This window comes from Misgurnus anguillicaudatus, chromosome 9, assembly GCF_027580225.2.
Source record: "Misgurnus anguillicaudatus chromosome 9, ASM2758022v2, whole genome shotgun sequence".
Classification (NCBI taxonomy): domain Eukaryota; kingdom Metazoa; phylum Chordata; class Actinopteri; order Cypriniformes; family Cobitidae; genus Misgurnus; species Misgurnus anguillicaudatus.
In genome coordinates this window covers 25150577-25173211 of record NC_073345.2, presented here as the reverse complement: position 1 = coordinate 25173211, position 22635 = coordinate 25150577, and the positions used below count along the sequence as shown (strand labels likewise).

Here is a 22635-nt window from a genome sequence, read left to right as displayed (position 1 = left end):
GTTTAATATTTAAAACGTTCTATGATTATTTAGAAAGTGTGAGTACACATAACTTAATGATGCTTTCATGTGGACTATATCACCCCGTATGGTTCTAGTATGTATCACAAAAAAGTTTCTGAGCTTCTAGTCCTATTAAGCACCATTTTTTTTAAGAGTGTATGTGACCACGTCTGAACGCGAGACCAGTGCCTAATCGCTCTGATGCTGCTACCCGCGCTCATGTCATTTGATTCTTAGAAGCTGCGTTTAAAAGGAAAGAAAAAAAGACAAACAGAAAGACAAACTGATGCAGACTCTGTCATCAATTATGTGAGATGCTAGCAGCACGTGATTTCCAAATAAATTCACCATCCCCCTTACTTATAAAATAATAACTCCACCTCTGCTTACTGTACAGACAGTCAGTTTCTTTGAGATTGCATCAGTGTAACAGCAGATTTAGGTAAGTTAAGCCTTCGTAGTGTAATTCCCATCTAGTTAAGGTTAAACGTTCCCATATTTATTAACTATGGTGAATTGAAAAACTGCAGTGAATTCTATAGCATACTTTTGTATTTCCTGTAGTAAGCTATATAGTAAATTGTACCATACTAAAGTATGCTATAATAAATCACCACACTTTGTTAATGTAAACTGTATTCTGTTATATTTACTTCAATAAACTAAAACGTTGAGTAAATACTATAGCAATATTTAATATAAGTTTACTTTTTTTACCTTCAGTTTACTGCAGTAAATGCAAGAAATGGCATTCTATAGAGAATAAAGAGGAAAATATGTATTTATTTTTGTTACGATTTTAATTTGGATAAATTTGATTTTTATATTCGATTATATTTATTTATAGCCTATTTATAAGTGCGTTTTAGATAGATAGATGGATATAAAATATGGAACAAAAATAACGTGCCACTTTGTTTCCTTGTGTGTATATGTGTATATTAGCAAAGCTTTGTTTAGCTTATAAAAATTACAACGTTTAAACTTTTTAAAAAACTTTTTCAAATTAATGACAAAAAAGAAATACAAGCATTTCAGTGAAAGCAGCAAAGAGAAGATGCTACTGCGCAAGTGCAAATGCGTGCCCTTGGGTTGCTGGAATGTGATCGAACGTCAAATCTCTAAATATGGTTTAATAACTATACTGCACTGAGTCAAGCTGTGAGAGATGTGAGCAGGATCCACAGGGTGGATAAGTTGACAGGTTTTGTTAAAACGTGACTCACATACTTAAATAACGTGTTGTTAAGAAAGTTGAGATAGTAACTGGCTTAGAAAACTCGATTTATTTCAAGTTATAAAATAAACTTTTTACTGAAGGATTTTATGTTTTTAATATATAATGCAAAACAGCTAAATTTCATAATCTCAACATCTGTCCCCGGTGGAAAAGAAGACAGAAAAAAGCAACAAAAACTATATGAAAATGTATTGTCAAGACTTCATATTTGAAATAAAAGTTTTTAAGTTTTGACTTAATTTAAAACTTTCCTTCTCCTTTTCATTTATTGATTACGGCTAATGTTATTATTGTCTGTAGGCCTTAATTATTAACAATCTTAATTAGCCTAATAACCATGAATTAACTTTATCTCAGGTAAATTATTTCATTGCGCAAAGGTGTAGTGGAATTCAGCGATAGGCTATCGGTGGAATTTCCTTGATTGATGTGTCAGCCTGTGAGGGTTTAAACATTCGTTTCTTAAATGCATATCACACAAGCTTTAAAGACCCTGTCATATCATTATCATCATCCTCATCAGGGAAACTGCGAAGATAAATCCGAGTTTATTAATGAAACCGAACTTCAGAGCTGGCTGGCTGCCATCTGTCGGGTTAAGAACTCAAGTCTCATGCAAAATCGAAGTGACTGAAATAAGTTTCAGTTGAAGCATTGAATTAACTGTGAAAAATCAAAGCTTAAACTAAATCAAAAACTGAAACACAGTTCATATAAATAATATTGAATAAACGTAAGTATATTATAGTAGCCTAATAAAACGACTAAAACAGAACTAAATTTCAAAACTATTAAAACATTAAAATATCGAAGAAACAGAGGAACAGCATCTAGAAGGCTACAACTCTTTTAATGGTAAGTATATGTTTGTGGTTCTGCTTTTTTTATTATGGGAGGCGTTATAATGTGCGGGAAAAATATAATTAGGATTATTATAATGCTATGCAGCAGTCTCACATAAAAAATGAGAGAAAAACAAAAAAGGATAAAGAAACTGTTTCTGCTTCGTAAACAGTAACGTGCAATACTTTTAAGAACAAGGAAACAAATGTTGTGAAAGTTATATTTTTACATACATTTTATGTGTCTCCGTGGATACGGATCTCCTTTCGGCATTGACGGAGCTTCCTGGTTTGTCACTCTCTGCGCTGTCTATGGTCCTGGATGGCTTTCTGATTTCTCTGCTGCCCGTCTCAATCTTCTTCATCTGCTTATGTTTGGATTGTTCAATGTAATCTAGCGAACTGGAGTTACTTTATCCTTGTCCTTAGCCATGATGTTCAGCTTTATTAATAAAGTCTATTTTTATCTTCGCAGTTCGCTTTGAGGAAGATAACCGCAACTTACTAGCTCGTGTGAGTTGCATTTAGGAAACGAATGTTTAAAACAGGCTGAAAAATCAAGGAAACGCCATATTGGTCGCTGAATTGCACTGCGCCTTCATGTAGGCAAGTTTGTTTTTATTTGCGCGATGAAGCCATTCGCCTGAGATTGGATAAATTCAGTTATGTTATTTACAAAATCGTTATATCAAAGTATATGACTGAATTTAGCTCTCCTATTGAATTTATGTCTGTTAAAAACTGGGTGGGCACACATTTCTTTTTGGGGGGCCATGTCCCCCTTTGCCCCTGTTGGGAAACAATGGGAAACATATTTAGTTTATTAAGTAATCCATGTTTTATCATTAAAATCATATAGAGATAATGGTCCAGGACAGAGGCCTCTGGAGAGCTGTTGTTGGCACCCATAGCATCACTATTTTAGCTTATTTCCTTATTTCTGTAACTAATCAAGTTTTACACAGCAGCTCCAATCAATTATATCATAACAAAAATATCATGATTTTAAGCGGGTTTAAAAGATAAATAAGCAAAAAATAGTGTTACATTTCATATCAATTCAAAAAAGTTTTACAAAGATACAGCACATATTCAATTTGGCATGCGACGACCGAAATGGCATATCGAAAAATCTAGAATTAATCTTCCGAATTTGAGTATAATGTGGGTTTATTATCAGTAATGAACAAATCAAGCGACAGCATTAGCATAGTGTGAAAAACGTGTCTAAAATGGGAAAAGTAGTTGTGTGATCGACTGTGCTAACAGATTCATCAAAAATTTGGAGCAGTCTTTTTCCAGACTGCCAAAAACACTCAAAGGAGAAGGTATAAAAAAATCCTTTAAAAAATACCAATAAATACTCTTATTCTGTGTAATTGCAAAGATTTGTCAGTGAGCCTTCATTAAAAAACATCCATTATTATGAGCCTTGTGTTCTACAAAGGTGGTATGGTTTAATGGTTTAATAGTGTTAGGCAAGACAATATGTCAGGAAAAGCAATGTCTGGCCATATGCCAATGTTCACAGACTACTGATGGTTTGGCAAGTTGTTACACTGTAAAAAATGTCTGTAGAAATTACAGTATTAATTGGTATTACTGGCAACTAGCTGCCAGTAACTTATTGTAGATTTTACATTTATGTTATTTACTGGCAACATTTTGTTCAAAGTTAAATGAACTTGAAACATTTTTTGACTTTATCTTCTACAGTAAGTTACAGGCAACCAGCTGCAAAATTACATCTTGGTGTTAAAAGGATATACTAGACAAAACAAATTTTAGACCGTTTTCTGGGCCGGACTTATCCCAGTCTTGGAAAATTCATGTTTGAGATGCCTTAATATAAAAACATTTTGCTTCGACATATCTTAAAATATATCAGTATCATTGGTTTGACCTAAAATGCACAACAGTATTGTTTTTTGTAAGGTATGTTTGGAGAAACTATGTCCTAATTTAACTAAGGCCTAGCCCTGTTCGGGAAACTACCTCATAAAGATTTTAAAAGCATCCTTTCTGGTTTATAATTAGTTTTTTTTTTATTAAAAGTTTGCATTTGTTTTAGATGATGTGTTGCAACATAGTGAATTAATCTAAATCTCCTAAGGGGGTGAGCGGATCAGTTTGGTCACACAATAGGATATCTCTTGTGATGACACAAGTGAAAGGGGCCTCATTTATAAAGTGTGTGTGAGCACCGATTTTATCGTAAAGTGTGCGTACGCAAACATCCACGGCAAAGTCCATATTTATAAATCTTTGACGTGAAAAAAAGTGCTTAGCGCTACGTCAAGGTCTGAGCAGACGTACGCACTTTTGCTTGTCAGACTGCTGCAGATTTTTGACAATATAAGCCATTCTTGCTGCTCGAAATTGGGTTAAAACTATGACAAGCGCTCTTTTATATGTACATGACATTAAAGATGCCATTTGTATAATCCGCGCACCTAGAGGGCGCCAGATCAAATCAATAACAATGACGTAGATTAATGACGCTCTGAAGCAGCGTAGACTGATGGGATTTGTTGTCTTTAACTCAAACGCTGATGGCCATCAATCAGATGGGAACAAGAAATCATGTTACACATGAGGTAAAGTAATCAAGTTTTATAAATGTTGTGTTTGATGAGATCCGGTTTTTTTTTTTCATTATGAAAGGTTTCATGTAATGTTCAAAACGCAATTGTTAGTCATAGATGTTACAGTATAGTCCAATACGATGGTTTGTTAACACAGCAAAGTGTTCAGATGAACAAACTTACCATAAAAAAGCAAGTGGCCCGACAGAAGCTATTACTTCTAAGCTCAAGATCATTTCCGATTTATAAATTTCAGATCTGAAAGACAGGGGTACGCACATTTTTTGTGCTTAAGTTCGGTTGATGAATCACACGTACGCATTTTTGATAAATGATCGTAAGATCAAATCTAGGATGGTTTCTACGCAGCATTTTATAAATGAGGCCCCTGGTGCTTTCTTAAATTGGTTCATTTGGTTTGTCAGAGAACCAAATGAGTTACAGAAAGACATTGGTTTTGCTTGCTAAATAACAAACCCTTTATTTTTTCCTTACAGTATGGGAAGACTGTGGAATCGGAACATCAAAAAGGTCATACCTGTTTATATGACATTGATACTTCTAATGTGTGCTTTAACAGTCCTATTTTCAAGAGTGAATGAAGACGATTGTTGTCTTAATACCTTCGGGGCAACAGGAGTGTTTGACAGACAACGATTGACAGTAAAATATGGCATTAATTGTTCTGCAATATATGACATGGAACCAGTGGAAGTGGCAAAATCTGTATTCATCCGTAAAAACCAAAGCTATGTGGGGCCAACTGATATGAATATTGTGAATGCCTCCTCTGATTGTGATCGGTTTATTACATCAAAGGGTTATGGTGCGGTACAAAGCTCTGAGTCTGAGCGTGTATTTCCTCTTGCTTACTCTCTGGTCGTTCATAAGAATGCAGATCTTGTGGAGAGGTTGCTAAGGGCCATTTATATGCCACATAATGTTTACTGTATACATTATGACCTGAAGTCTTCAGATGACTTTATTTCAGCGATGCAAGGTCTGGCCCGCTGCATCCCTAACGTCTTCATTGCCTCAAAACTGGAGAGTGTGCAGTATGCAGGCATCTCACGCCTCAAAGCAGATCTTAATTGTCTGTCTGATCTCCTGGAGTCTGAGGTGAAGTGGAAGTATGTCATCAATCTGTGTGGTCAGGACTTTCCACTGCGGACAAATGCTGAACTGGTGTCAGATCTAAAGATGCTTAAAGGCATGAACATGGTAGAGACCAAGCGACCAGGAGGAAAGAAAGTGCGTTGGAGTTTCCACTATGCCCTGAAAAATAAGGAATCTGAATACTATTCATTTCCTATGAAAACGTCTGAAGAGAAATCTCCACCACCTCATAACATCGAAATGTTTGTTGGCAGTGCATACTTTACACTCTCACGGGAATTTGCACTTTTTGTTCAGCAGAGTTCTCTAGCCAGAGATTTCTTGGCTTGGTCTGAGGACACATTCTCACCTGATGAACATTTTTGGGGAACTCTTGTTCGGGTGCCTGGAGTGCCAGGAGAGGTGCCAAGATCAGACCCTGAAATCTCAGAACTGAAAAGTAAAACCCGTCTGGTGAAGTGGGAATATTACGAAGGGAATTTTTACCCACCATGCACTGGGAAACATGTACGGTCTGTGTGTATTTATGGTGCTGCTGAGCTCAGATGGCTTCTTGACTATGGTCACTGGTTTGCTAACAAAGTGGACCCAAAGGTGGATCCTATTCTTATTGAATGTTTAGAAGAGAAGCTTTTAAAAAAACAACTGATGTCTGTATGATGATAGCTGTATTCTTTTGTAGTTAAAAAGAACTGCTACTTTTAAAAGCGTTATGTTACATCCCTTTTCCCTAGACTAAGCTTGGGTCATAACATACATGCTTTCATTTTTTGCACTACAGAAACTGGGATCAATTTACTTGGGGAACTAAAATAGCTTTTATAAATCGGAGTAGGGCAGGGTTCCTCAAATCTTACGCTGGAGGGCCGGAGCACTGCAGAGTTTAGCTCCAACCCTGATCAAAAACACCTGAGCAAGCTAATCAAGGTCTTCATGATCAGACAATCACAGGTGGGTAAGTTTGATTAGGGATTGAGCTAAACTCTTGCTGCGTCCGAAAACTCAAGGCAGTGACTCGTTGCCTCGCTGCCTCATGAGGAAATGACTTCGGAGGCATGAAGGTAGCTCAGAGAAAGACTTTCGGACACACTTCTAAGGCAGCGTGTTTGAAATTTAAACAGAGAGCGCCTTTGTGATAACTAATCACATATTTGAAAACTGCAATACTAATTTCTCGCTAGAAATGCAATTAAAAGGTGTAAAACGTGAAAAATACCTTTATTTACACTAAATTGGTAGTCCAGTCGCGTCCTTGGCCGCCATTTTATTTTTTCGAACTCGACCGGACTCGACCAATCACATTCTTAATGTACGTCCACGCATAGGTATCTCAGGAGACAGGAAGTAAACCAAACATTGAATTCGGACATGCCTTGATGCCTTGCTGCCTTGGAAAGCTGCCTCAGAAGGCAGCAATTTAGAGTTTTCGGACGCAGCCTCTGTAGTGCTCCGGCCCTCCTGGTTAAGATTTGGGGAACCCTGGAGAAGGGTATCACCAGTCCAGCACACAAACTATCGGTGATGTAAGTGTATGTTTCCTGGCATACAAAACCAGCAGCAACATTTTTAAGAAAGTTAAGCATAAATAAACATGTACTTTTTATCCTTAATAATATGTAGCAGTGCAAGTTGTCATAAGAGTCTTTCTTTTTGCTTTTTAAAATCCCCCTGTAGTTGATAATTTTATACCTTAAAACTCATGTTTGAACATCATAATAGCATTTGTAAAAGTTTTTCCTGTAACAGTCCTTTCTTTATGCTTTTATACAGCTTAAATGTAATTTTACACCCGTGCCTCATTTAGTATTAAAGGATCAATGTCAATCATCCCTTCCACTACTCAATCACACAGCTCGCACCATAGATATGAATATGTGAATTAGTCCCCTTCTCCACTCTTTGTTGTTGTTTTATTTAAAGAAAATTTTATATATTTGAGGGTTATTCAGTGTTTCTGGCACAAATTACTAAACTTCCACATTTAAAAAGAGCTCTGGTTGTTATGTTTATAAAGTATTGAAAAAAACTCATATACGCTATTTACCTGTTATATATTTATTATTTAAAGTTTTTAATGATAATATTTTGAATTTAAATGAAACATTAAGTTTTTGATGTGCTGTACAGTCCATTTTAAAGAACAGATTAAAAAAGTTTTAACACCTTTTATGTTCTCATTTAATGACATGATTCATACCCAATTCTTTCAATCAGGTGGAATAAAGCACAATGAAACAAATTCAAATAAAAGAAAAGATTTAATTTTGATTTAATTGGGACATACAAAATGGACTTCCTTCTTGATGTCTTTTAGATAACAGTGAAAAGGCTGTTTCTGTATATTAATTTGGAAAAGTTTTCGATGAATTTTGTTCACACACCTAACAATTATATGATTTACATAAACATTAAAACAAGAAAATTCATTCACTAATAAAAAATCTGTCATTATTTACTTGCCTCATGTAGTAATAAAAAACGGACAGTTGTTGTAGAATTGTCCAAATGTATGGGATGAATATCTTCTGGTATACATAACATAAAACAACCCAAAGGTATTTCTATCACAACAGATTGAAAATTGAAGGTAAATGAATTATATCTTGATAATGAATGAATGCTTGTTTCTCAACCCAACAGATGGTTTCATTAAAATATGTACACTACTGAAATGTAAAAAATTGCTGTAATTATGCAGCTGGTTGCCAGTAACTTACTGTAGAAGATAAAGACTCAACATTTTTCATGTTCATTTAACTTTGAACAAACTGTTGCCAGTAAATAACATAAATGTAAAATCTAAAGTAAGTTACTGGCAGCTAGTTTCCAGTACTACCTAATTTCTACAGAATTTTTTTACAGTGTGACTAATGTGCGGTCACTAACGTGATTTGTGAAATGTAAAATTTTAGAATGAATTTTTTTTATCTTGTGCATTCTCACATTGGAGTTCCAAGTTCCTGTACAAAGTAAGGTTTCAATACGTGAAAGCATTACACACACACACACACACAGAGAGAGCGCAGTCTTCTGGCAAACTGTGTTTTAAATGTGTCATTGGTAAATGGACTGCATTTATATAGTGCTTCCAACAAACCAATGGCCATCCAAAGCGCTTTACATATTGCCTCATATTCACCCATTCACTCCCACATTCATACACCGACGGCGGTGTCAGCCATGCAAGGCACCATCCAGCTCATCGGGAGCAGCTGGGGTTAGGTGTCTTGCTTAAGGACACCTCGACACTTGGTCCGGTGGAGCCGGGGATCGAACCACCAATCTTCCGGTTTGTAGACAACCTACATGAACCACTGAGCCACTGCCACCCCCTCATTTCTTTCTTTTAAATTTCTCAAAGTCATATGACTGTTTAAATACACTTGGCATCACATGCATGATTTTATAGTAAAGTGACACTTTTTCGCATCAATCCACAATCATTTAAACCATAAACAATGCAGCTGTCATAGAGCCAATGCCAAACTGACCTATTTCAGCACTGCCCCTGCTACACGAGGACACGCTGCTCACGCATGCGGACCTGTCTTTACAAACAAATACGTTTCCAATGTATTACATTGAAGAAAAGGGGTATTCAACTTGTCATGCCATATATCATTAAAAAAAGAAAGGGTGAAAGGGTTTAACGTTAGATGTCTGAATCATTCCTACCTGTATTGTGAAACTGTGCGTACTCCAGACAAGCTCGTGTTGCTCCAAGCGTTCAGAATATAACATCCATTTGCAGTTTTGTGCACAAACGTATATGAGAAGTATTGATATTCCATCAGAAAATAATACTCAATATTTTATATATATATATATATATATATATATATATATATATATATATATATATATATATATATATATATATATAGTTTTTCAATAATCACGCAGTGCATTAGTTGGGTAGTTAGAGTCTAGTCACGTGTGAAGGCAATTAAACACGCTTGGACATAAAGGCTGCCATCTAGTGGTAAAGGCGTATTGCAATTTTTTTATTTACATGGGGTTCAATTGGATATTTTGAAGTGAAAATAACATAATATAAACATGTTACTGCAATGTTTTTTATCTTGGGCATCCTCAGATTGGAGTCCCAAGTTCATTAACAAAGTTTGGTTTCAATATGTGAAAGAGTTCCTGAGATATGAACTACTTCCTGTTTGGCGACTACGCCACGGGTATCTTTTGGGCTGTGATGGGCAAATGGTTCCTAAAATCAAAAATCCTTCAAGTATCTTTTGTGAGGCTTGGTGCAAAGATCATGTACGTCCAGTTTCGTGAAGTTCGGACAAAATTTGGGACCTGTGAATAATTTTTTGGGTTTTCTGTTCAATCCAATATGGAAGAAGAACGACATGGATACTGAAATCATGTCTTCAAGCAACTTAGGCCCTGTCCCAAATGGCGCATTTCATGTGGACTTTCGGTCTCGTGGACTTAAATTGCGCATGCTCGCTTAGTCTACGAGTCCGTAGGGTGTCCCATCTGTCATTTGTATGCTTTAAAGTGTGCTCATCAGCGCCCCCTTCGCCCCCTTGATGTAGTCTCCGGCGAAGCCCGCACTGCAGCAGGATTCGCGCACTTTACCAACCCAGAAGTCCTTGCAAAAGAGCAATCAGACCAATCCGACGATGGAAGGGAGGAGTTCACACTGACGGGCAACTTAGCAATATAGCTAAGAGCAGCCTTTTTTCTATGTTCAGAAGTGTAAACTTTGAGGATATTCTGTATTGATTTGGTAACACTATACAATAAGGTTCATTAGTTAACATTAGTTAATGTATTAACTAACATAAACAAACCATGAGCAATACATTTGTTATAGTATTTATTAATCATTGTTAAAGGCGGAGTCCACAATGTTTGAAAGCCAATGTTGATATTTGAAATCACCTAAACAAACAAGAATTAAGTGCACTTCATTATTAGTTCATGTTAACTAATATAGTTAACTAATGTTAACTAATGAACCTTATTGTAAAGTGTTACCATTGATCTGGTTTTATTTATTACATTGGCTTATTTGGTACATGTACATTCAGTGATACTTTTTTACTTCTTACAAAGTACCGAGGCTTTGGAGATTCACACATGTGACATGAAAATGGAACTTCATAAAACTGTGAGCAATAGCTGTTCCATGTCAAGATTACTTTCCAGTGAGCACGTTGTGCTGGAAAATTTTTGAGACTTTATAAATGCCTTTAATTTGTAGAATGTTTAATGTTTAAACTGTTATGAGGAATTTTCATAAGCTTTACTACATGTAAGATTGCCAAAATTCAAGTGACATTTTGCTGAACACTGAGTGAGGAACCCTTCCCTGCAGTTACTTACATTTTATTTAACTTTTCACAAAATATTTGCGATTTATTCTATTAAAAATAATTATTTTCTAATGTCTACAGTGCAATTGTATGCAGACCATTTCTGTATATTTACAATTTTAACGTATTACAAATAAATAAATAAAAATGAATAAAATTAGTGTTCTTTTTCTATTAGGACATCAGTGAATAAACAATTCAGCATGGTTCCTTATCAAAATAATTTTACCAATATCTTAATGTTCTGACTGCATCTTTGTATTACTGGCTCTTTTCGTGTGCCATTTTAATATGAATTGTTTGTTGTATTCCTCAACTGTTATTCGCTTTAGATAAAAACATCTGCTTAATTGATGAATGTAAATGTATTCCGCTAATGCTAACTCAACAAACTGGTTAACTTTTTACAAGGACAAAGACTAAGGCAAGCATTTGATGATTCAATTAAACAGAATCTGTTTTTATGTAAAGTGGAAACCCGATGAAAGGTAAACATGAGAAACATGCCATGACAAAACAAAGTGTTTATTACACATTGTCAATTAAATGAATAAAAGAAGATGTTTATTAACTTGCCTATAAATAGCTCTTTTCCCTGCGGCAGAACAAATGCGTGACATTCGTTCAGACATCTTTCTGCATGAAGCTCTCATGACACGTACATTCATGGGACTGCAGCTGCTCTCATATATGATTTTAAAATGGCTTTAACCAACTTCCTGATCTAAACAACACTTTGTTGTATTGTAGATATTTAATATAGTTAGGAATTATCATTGGTAGGTTGTAGTGGAGACATGACAAGACATAAATTGTGTTCAAGGGAAAGATTTTTTACACTTTTTAAGAAATCCTCAATGATAAATTATACGAGAAACTCGTATAATAATTTTTAAATGTTTTAACTAATCTAGGACTGCCCCTAACTATTATTCTGGTAATTGATAATGAAGTAATTTTATATTTTTTGTAATAAAAATAGACCTAAGTGAGCCTTATATAACCTTTAAAATTACATAATAATGATGGTGCAATAATATCTTGTTAAAATAAAGTATCAAAACCAAGTAAACACATGGTTTTAAAGGGAAGTTCATTGCTAAAAAACAATGTTACTTTGTGTATTTGGTATAATAGAGCATGTTTGTTTGGTTATGGTTCAAAATACACATTATTTTCCACATACCGTACATTTACGTAGCTCCAGAGTTCCATCTATTCCTGAAACGCACTGATTCATGTACAAAACTCATTGATTTGAAAAGTGCTGTGTCCCTGATTGGCCAGCTAATCTTTACGTTGTGATTGGCTTTAATACCTGAATGTGGCGCTCCTTATCGATGTTTGAAAGATTCGGTCACAATCCAATGCTAACAGGAGTTAACTTACAGGATGAGTCCGAAGCGGGAGGAATTATGATAATGTCGGTCTTTTCACAAATCTTAGAAAGTCAACTGTTGCCTACAATCATGTGTTTGTTGAAGTCCAAGAAAAAAATATTTACGTTGGAAACGATAATTAGCATCATTGTTTACTTTGTTGAGGTGTAGCCTACCTTTTGCATATCGTCTTATATGTACATGCAACCTGATCTCACGAATTTCCGTGGCATAGTCACGGAATTTTGTGCTCATTTTTCCGTGGCATTCTCACGGATCTCTGCATTTTTCCGTGGCCCTGCTACGGACTGTCTTTTTCCGTGGCATTCTCACGGATTGGTTACTCAACTGTTTTGTCCTATTTTCTTACCATTTTCGCAATAGTTAAAGTGACATACTAACGCAAACACCAAATCTAACCCTAAACCGAAGCGAAAATGGTTTGAAAATAGGAAAAAGCAGTTGAGTAACCAATCCGTGAGAATGCCACGGAAAAGACAGTCCGTAGCAGGGCCACGGAAAAATGCGGAGATCCGTGAGAATGCCACGGAAAAATGAGCACAAAATTTCGTGACTATCCCACGGAACTTTGTGAGATCATGTTGGTACATGTAGGCCTACTAATACACACTTACACACCAAATGAAATGTAAAATCATGATTCGGATAGCTAATTGGTGCTCTTTAATAAACAAAATATATGTAGCAGTTTAAATTTGATATTGAAAAGACATCCACAACGACCACATTTGGACTACGATTAGTCCCTATACAGGGGTCTAGTGAACATCAATACTGTCGTCTGGCATCACAGTTTGCACCTTCAGGAGACTAAAATTGTATGTGCGAAAAAGACTTGCATAAGATGTATTATAACAAATGCCTGCAAACTCGCATGCGTGAGAAAATGGATGTGTGGCGTAAGAGCATGAAAATAGGGTCAACTGCGTGAGTCTCAACCTATGCATGAGGGGTGGCAGCCCTGCCTTAAAAGTTTATGAGAATATCTCCTTTTGTTTTCAACTAAAAATGAGAGTCATTATCCAAATCCATTCAAGCTGTTTTGCTAGTGGCTCACCTGTTTTAATTACTGGCTTTCATTGACCTTTTTCTTTGACAGTAACCTATACATTGTATTAAACTTGTTGTAAGCTTAGCTAAGATAGTTGATCAGTAGTTTGAGTTATAAATGTATCCAGCTGATGCTAACTCAACAAACCGGTTAAATATTTATGTTTGACTTAGACTGTTTAAGCATTGAATAATTAAATGAAACATAATCTGTTTTTGTGTTAAGTTGAAACCAGATAAAAAATAGAAATGAGAAACAAGCTTGCAATGACACAAACAAGTATTTATTACATTTTCGGCTAAAAGGGCGTTGTCAATTAAACCAGTTTTAAATAAAAGAGATTTCTAAGAAGAGGCAAAGTCATTCGCCTATTGCAAATTTTTATTATGGGCGAATAACACATCTTTCTGCGGAAAGCTCTCATACAAGAATATTCAAAGCAGCTTAATCGGACAGCAGCAACAATATATGTTTGTAAAATGCCTGAATTGTGACTGTTTACCTTAATTGGTCTAGATCATAATCCGTCTTAGTTCTTTTTATCATCTATTTTTAATTTCTCTGAAATCCATCAGCCTGGCCTACAAGCAGTAGAAGGTGAGACTCTTGTTCAAGCTAAGAGACTTATCTGCCTGTTATCTAAAACTTTATGGGGCGGTTTCCCGGACAGGGATTAGACTCGTCCTACACTAAAATAAATGAGCTGTCCAAACTGAAAACAACTTGCAATGACAAATTTTAAAATACATGAGCGCCCTTTGTTGTGCCTCAAAATGCACACAAGTAATGTTTTTAGTAAGACATGTTTGTTAAAACTAGTTATATTTTCTAATTAAACTAAGACCTTGTCCTGATATGATTACCTGTTGTGATATTTGCCTGTTTTTTGTACCTTGTCTCTTGGATTATCCCTTGGTTTTTGTCTGCCTGGATCTGACTGCTTACTGTGTTTTGACCTTTGCCTGTCTCACTATTACCCCTTCTGCCAGTGTTGGGAAAGTTCACTTTCTACATGAACTAGTTCAAAGTTCAGTTCAGAAATTTTAAAATGAACTAGTTATATTGAATTAGTTTACAGTTCCAAAAATTAACTAATTTATAGTTCTTTTTTCCATATTTTTTAACAATGATTGCCATAGCCCATATAGTACCACAGACAGAAATTTTTTTATCAGTTTTAACGAAGCTTAATGGGTCAGATTTCATCTTCATAACCAACTTTAAATCCGTATCCACCAGGGTTTACATTAGCATTGACTGTCTTTTAATTTTTGTATTTGCTTGCACATACCTTGAAAGGCTAGCCGGGGGCTTCAAGGGGGGCGCACACTGGGCGAGAAACGCTGCGCGGCGTTGCGTGTAGGACAACTCGCAGGTATCGCACACCGCACATGCACGTTAAACAGCGTCTATTTCAAGATCCAGAATAAGCGTTAGCAGCCTATGTTAAAGGAATAGTCTACTCATTTTCAACATCAAAACACGTTATCACCCCAACCAAGAACCGTTGACACATCCCTCCACCATCCGTGCGCGCGCACGCAAGCGCTGAAGCGCGCTTCGATAGCATTTAGCTTAGCCCCATTCATTCAATGGCACCACCTCCAGACAAAGCCAGAAGTGACCAAACACATCAACGCTTTTCCCATCCAAGACGAGCAGCTACACGAGCAAGTTTGGTGGTACAAAACAAAACGTAGCGCTTTTCTAAGCGGATTTAAAAGAGGAACTATATTTTATGGCGTAATAGCACTTTTGTGAGTACTTCGACTCGCCTGAAAAGTCCGCTCCCCTTCTCACTCTCATAATGGGAGAGGGAGGGTGTTACTGCACCGAGTCGAAGTACTCCCAAAAGTATTACGCCATAAAATATAGTTCCTCTTTTAAATCCGCTTACAAAATCGCTACGTTTTATTTTGTACCACCAAACTTGCTCGTATAACTACTCGTCTTAAATAGTAAAATGTTGATGTGTTTGGTCACTTCTAACTTTATCTCTAAATGGTTCCATTGAATGAATGGGGCTAAGCTAAATGCTATCAAAGTGGCGCAGCGCGCTCCAGCGCTTACGTGCACGCACACAGATGATAGAGGGATGTATCAACAATTTTTAGTTAAGGTAATAACATATTTTAATATTGAAAATAAGTAGACTATTCCTTTAATCTTTAACAATTTGGGACAAATATGATGTCATTTAAAGGTATTGTGGAGGATTTTGTTTTCCGGGTGGATCATCAAGACTATTGGTCCTCCTAGTTGTCAATCAAGAGTGTTGCGCAATTGCATTTTTTTAAAAAGTGGAGAAGGCAGTTTTTTTTCTAAATTCGAGAAAATCCTCCGCTACACCTTTAATGTTAAACTATGTTAGACGGATTTTAGCAGCGTCCAGAGTCAGTGTGTCACCTCCATGCTGTTCTTTGTTTTGATGACGCATGCAGCGATGAAACACTGGTGTTGTTGCAAGTGTTTTTCACTACATATTAAGGCCTGTTTACGGTGTGTTTTAGTCAGGTTTTCGCCTGGAAGACTCTATAGAAATCTGGCACCCTATTGAACGACGTTATACTGAAAGAGTGTGTCGTTCACAAACACCAGAATGAACGAGTTCACAGTAACGTTCCTCAGGCAGTAATACAGTACGTTCAGTTCACGTTCGCCCAAAATATGAACGAGTTCATGAACTTTCGTTCAATGAACTTTCGTTCAATGAACTTTCGTTCAATGAACTCTCGTTCAAAGAACTCGTTCAGGCACAATACTGCCTTCTGCCTACCGTTTGGATTTGTTGTATTGGTGTTTTAATAAACATCCGCAAATGGATTTGGGTGCCTCAGCTTCCTCATTACTGATATATTTAAAGGCACTTTTAAAATGTTATGGTAAATATCCTGTGTTGCAATTAATTTGCCTATATGGCCACTTTAAACTTGGAAAAAAATTAGCACAGATTTTTAAAGCAGCACTATGTTGTTTTCAACATAATGTCTCTAAAAGTATGTTGGTAGAACAACTTTTAACTGGTTGCAACTTAACTGGGCGATTTCTACTGCTTCTGCAACCTGAGCAGTCTCCTAGCGTTTATACCATTTGCATGTTTGCTAACAGAGATGAGTTTTTTTTTTGTGGGCAGAGCCCTGGTGGCAGAAAGTGTGAGCTTTGCAGTAGCAGCGTGAAGTGTTTTAGCGTTAAACTGTGTTTTTTATGGATCCGGTGTCGAAGTCTGTTTCCCCCAAGTTTCCCTTTAGTGTAATGTTTATTATAGCGTTTTTATCATGTTATGTTTATTAGATTAAAAGTGTTAATGGCTTGGCTACTGAGATGTGTGCATGTGTAATGTATATATATATATATATATATATATATATATATATATATATATATATATATATATATATAGTTATATATATAGTTCTTTATTGGTAAATCAATTATTTTTACTGTGTGAATCGCTAAAGTACATATAAAAGCAATACTATCATGTATTCTATATATTTATTAAATACTTCATTATTTCCCTGTTTCCTGTCGGGACTTTTCCCAGTGGGTTGGTAGTGTTTTGAAGCCGCGAGGGTCAGTCTGATAATAGCCGGGCTTTCAGTCTATTGTCATGCACTCCCGCTACATATTGTATTTGTCACGCAGAAAAACTATTTATATTTAATAAGCTGCAGTGCTCAAAATGCATCTGGCCCCACCGTCTCCCCTGGAATTCTAGTTCAAGCATGCCATTTATCAAGATTAAAAATATAGGAATTTATCACTTCGTCAAAATTTGTCACAACCCCCATTTCCATCCTGTACCATCTGCATTCCTGTGCTGATAGTGATCAAAGACTATTGTCTCAGCTGTTTATCCAGTACAGTGGGGGTTAAAGGTGATCTTCTGATTGGTCAGTTTGATTGTATTATGTTGGGTTTAGTCACATGGTCAAGGGATATTGGATAAAGGTCTTGGTTTTCATGAGCTCTGGGCTTTTGCCTTTTTCCCTTTGCTTCTTCACATGAGTTCTTGGGTTTAGGCCATTAGTCCAAGATTCCAGTTTTTAATGGTGATTCTCTTTCTTCTAAACTTACTTTCTTTCTCTGTTCTCTATACTATCAGGTAATATCTCACATACATTGGAAACAGTTAATTGTACATTTCCTGCATTTGTAGTGTAACCATTTCAATTGTAACTTTTAGTCAGAACTCTAATTAAACATTTTCATTTACAAATCTGTTGTTTAGTTTTGATTATACTTAGACCCTATATTGCAATTCAATAAATTTATATTCTAGCAATGCTATTTTGCTATTATAACTGCACTTATTTCCGTTGTTGGTATAAGTTGCAGAAGGGTGATAATGGACAAGAAATACAGTTTTTACACAGGGTTAAGCACCGTGTGAAAAGCCCTCAAGTGTAATTTCATAATGCAGCGTCGAGTTCCCTCAAAACTGTAAGATGATTTTTAATTTATTCATAGAAAACGTATAAATCATATTACTTATACAGGAAAGTATCTTGCTTGAGTGTGGGTGAGAACCACAAGTTATTCGTTATTTAATTGCGAAAACACAGGTAAGATCCAATCAAATCTAATCTAATCATAACAGCAGCACTAATCACGATACCTCCTGCAGGGGCAATCCTAGTATTATAAATTATGGCTATTAGGAACGTAGCAATGTTCAAATCTGTTCTGCTAAAACATATTTTGAATTATTCTAATGACCATTATCATCCATTGTTTATTTCTGCTGTTTTGTCCAAATGCCAGAGCATGACTAGTTCCATACTTTGCCATACACCTGTCAGCAACAGAAGACAACAGAGACAGAAGTAATAAAATTGAACAGAGTTTATTGATAAATATATGAATGGTGGAAGAGTGATGTTGAATTGTGAGCCACAGACACACTGGGGAAGAGGTAATCCAAATGATGACGATGATCAGGGAAGTTTCTGAAAGATACAGAGTGTTAGTGAGTCAGGTATATATCGTAACATAACAGTGTTAGACGAGACCGGACGGTGTCTGTTTGTTTGTGGCTGGTATAGTGCAGTCTTGATGAGTGATGACAGGTGCAGCAGATTAGAACTCAGGTGATTGTGATCGGTGAAACTGAGTGGTGTGAGTGAAAGGACCTGGCAAACCGTAACAACACCACCCTTGCCTGGAATGGAGTACTATTTATTATCTTATTAGAAATGACACGATTGACTCATGTCCCTTCAAATACTCCATCCTAAACTATACTTAAACAATTCTGCCCTACAAAGCGAAAGCGCAGTAACTACGCATTTGGTCAAAATTGAGTTAAGGGTTAAAATGGGCTTTGTGAGATCTGTTGTGTCTTGTGACAAAGTCTCCTGGTTAAATTTTGTCCCATTTCAGAGAAATGTGTGTGCCAAAATTGCAGTAACATGTTTGACTGGCTGGTGTAAAAAACTTTAAAGCCATTTTTCTCAGTTTCAGTGTTTGCGTAGATACTGCACTTAGCCTTTGGAGGGCAGAATTGCAATGCTATGTTGCACGTTGCTCTGCTTTGTTTTCTTTGTTTCTATTTCATGTGGAGCTGCTTGGTACAATTATTAAAAGCGCTATTTAAATTAAATTAAATCAAGCTGAAATGATGTTTACACAGTGAAAAAACCATGTTTACTGCATTTGAGAGTTAAGATCACCCTTGAAATACAGAATGTCTTGAAAAACAATAAGGGCAGTTGTCTCCATTTTAACTGATAACCAACTATGCGATGACAAAATTTAGCAGAACTATCACAAATCTACAGGGGAAGTTTTCCCTACAATGCCAATAGATAAAGAGGCATTAGATCCTGCTGAACCAGTTACACAAGATACAGAAGGAAAACAGAAGTATTTGCTTCTGATGCTGAAGCATCTCCTTATCATGCAGCACATAGCAGCACATACATTTCCAACTATATTTTCCCGTCCCCTTTTATCATGAAATGAATGAGTCCACCTCTGCTTACAATATTTTCAGTTTGATTTTTCTATGAGATGACATCAGTGTAAAAGCAGATGGGTAAGTTAAGCCGTCGTAGTGCAAGTTTCGTCTAGTTAGGTTTATACTTTCCCATATTAAAAATACTTTGGTAGTATTAACTATAGTGAACTGAACTGCAGTAAATGGGTGATTCTCTGAATTGGGTGCCCTTTAAGTCCCCCAAACTTACTTCAAAGATTTTTAATTAAAGGAAATCACAAAATGCATTTTAACGCAATCAATTAATAGAACCAGGTGCCTTTGCATTATAATGCAACAAAAAATGCTTTTATTTTATTTTAATTTATAGATATGGGTTGCCGAAGCAGTAGACAACAAGCATACTTGCATGTCCCCACTAACCATCATTACATTTTCATTGAATATCAAACACATAAAAACTGCAATTAATGCAAAATAGCTACTGCTAATTTAATCATACGTGGGTTTACTTTGACTAAAATATACATATGTATATAAAAATGCATTAATTATATATGAAATTGCAATATTTATACACGTCCTCCAGTTTGTTTTCAACCCCGTCACGCCATACTATTTACCCCCCTATAAAAATAACGGATCAATCCCTGTGGCATCACACCCAGAAAGTGATATCACACAAGTCTCTTGAAGAACATGCTGCAAAGAAAGGCAAGTGTCAGAATCTTTTCTTACATTTATTTCATGTTTTTCACTGTCAGATTAAGATTGTCAGGCTCAACATTTCAACTCTGTTGTATTACTAAATGATAGTAAACAACGGTTTAAGAAATTAAATAAATGTTTTTGCAAAACATTAAACTTGTATGATTTCCTAAATGCCATGTGATGCTACTGTCTTAGTTAAGTACGGAGTTACAGCTACTGTTAGGCAAAAACTTCAACCCCGTCACATTCAACCCCGTCACATTTTTATTATAACAGGGTTGAATCGTTGTGACGGGGTTGAAAATTTGACACTTTTTAGTAGAGTACTCAATTGTAGACTTGTTATATTGTTATGTGACCTGTTAGAAATAATCGATTATGGTATTTTATGTTCAATAAAACCAAATTGAAAGATCGATTGATGTTTTTGATCAATTAATCCTTAATTCTTTTGATTTAATGTTAAATACTTATTAAAATGTTTGTTTGTTTTTGCCAACTTTAATAAAATACAATTTTATTGAATGTGATATCATTAATTTTACAGGTAAGAAATCCATGCTATATTAAATGATGATCATCACTTCAACCCTGTTATCATTTTCAACCCCGTTATGCTGAGTTCAACCCTGTTATTTGATAGTTTTTATTAATATTTTGGTGATAAAACGACAAATTAGGTCAAAGTTTGTTTTGCTGTGTGCAGAATTTACAGGACAGTCTGAAAAAATATGAAAGCCTGATTAAATTCTAATGTTACACATATTTTGTGATAAGATATGAAGACCAATGTTAGATACAGTTTTCATGACCTGATTTGGTATTCAAATGGTGAGCATTAAAAAAAATTCTACATGCAATAAATGATATCAAACAAGGGACATCTCATTGAAAAGCTTCTACAAGAATTTACTTGAAAATCTTTTTAAATCATATTTAAACAGGGTCCAAGTCCAAGTGGAAAAAAACACTCAATATTGATTAGAATTTCATGCCTGAGGTGGGAAAATGTATTTTCTTAAAGGTTTGACTAATCCACTATCACATGAAATGATCAAAAATATAACTATTTAACGTATATATTTAAAAAAAAGTATGACCCAAAAGTCACCCAATTCAGAGAATCACCCAAATGCTGTAGTATACTTTATAGTAATTACTATAGTAAGCTGCAATCAAAAAAATGAACTTTCACTTTTGCCAATTTTACTTAATTCTTTCCTGTTGTGATAACTTAAAAAATCATTTTAACAATATGTACTTAATTTAATCTAGTTCATTCAACAGAAAAGGTGTTTCTTGTCAGCTTTACTTAAAACTTATTTGTTCAGCCAACATAAAATTGTTGCATAAAAGTAACAGATTAATAAAACCAATACAGACTTGCATCTCATTGGCTGAGGATTTTGCAGTGTATTATAATTGTTGTTCTGGCAGAATTGTTGTACCCTCTTGCAGAAGTGTACCACCATTAGATATGTACCTGAGTAAAAAGTGGCCAAGTACATTTATATTTTACTTTAAGCCCGGAATACACTGCACGATTATTGGCTGTCCCAGACAAAAGATTGCCATCGTGAAACAATCGTCGTGATTTCTGTGATCGTGGCTCTTCATCGGTGGTCCTATGTCGTACAATGAGAGAGGTTCAAAGACGGCCGTTTTCCTGGTCTTGCGTCCAAAGATAGCCTACGATAGTTTTCTGACAGTGTCAGAAATTTGGCATGATCACCGCACAGTGTGTTTGCTGCTACGACATGCGCGCCGGTATTTGTTTACCACGAGCGCATGCTGGTGAAGTTGCGCAACGTGTGAGGCTGCCGCTGAAGCTTCCGTGTCATCATCGTACAGTCTACATGCCTCTCGTACCCAAGTTTAAACTATCCATGTCGCACAGTGTGATAAGTTAATGATCTTATAAGAGGGCAAAAATCCTGCAGTGTATTCCGGGCTTTTAGCAGACGCATTTGTCCAAAGTGACTTACAAGTGAGGTAAACAATAGAAGCAATTATTGCAACAAAAGAACACAATACATAAGTGCACTGAAAATAGTATCATCAAGTCTAACACATTATATATATAGAAGAGGGTTGGTTAGTATTTTTTTTTAAGAAATGTACAGACAAGAAAAGGGAAAATAGAGAAAGATAGTAAGTCCTATATTAGGAAGTGAGGTAATGGCGAAAGAGATGGGTTTTTAGCCGATTCTTAAAGACAGCTACAGAGTCAGCAGATCATGTCACGACCGGGAGATCATTCCACAGTTGTGGAACAGCTCCTGAGAAGATACGCGCTAATGTTTTTTATTTCCTTTTTGAGATGGCACCACAAGCCGTCGCTCGGTGGCAGAGCGCAGGGATCGAGAGGGTACATAAGGCTGTATTAGTAAGTGAAGGTAAGGGGGTGGTG

The 22635-nt window shown here is 36.0% G+C and overlaps 1 protein-coding gene across 1 annotated transcript; it reads left to right on the top strand.

Moving 5' to 3' along the window:
- The first annotated feature begins 6 nt into the window (after positions 1–6).
- LOC129424318 (beta-1,3-galactosyl-O-glycosyl-glycoprotein beta-1,6-N-acetylglucosaminyltransferase 4-like) lies at positions 7–8349 on the top strand. The gene is made up of 2 exons (XM_055180930.2): positions 7–445; positions 5168–8349. The coding sequence occupies exon 2, from the start codon at positions 5169–5171 to the stop codon at positions 6444–6446; it is 1278 nt and encodes a 425-aa protein (XP_055036905.2). The 5' UTR covers positions 7–445; position 5168; the 3' UTR covers positions 6447–8349.
- Positions 8350–22635: the final 14286 nt, after the last annotated feature.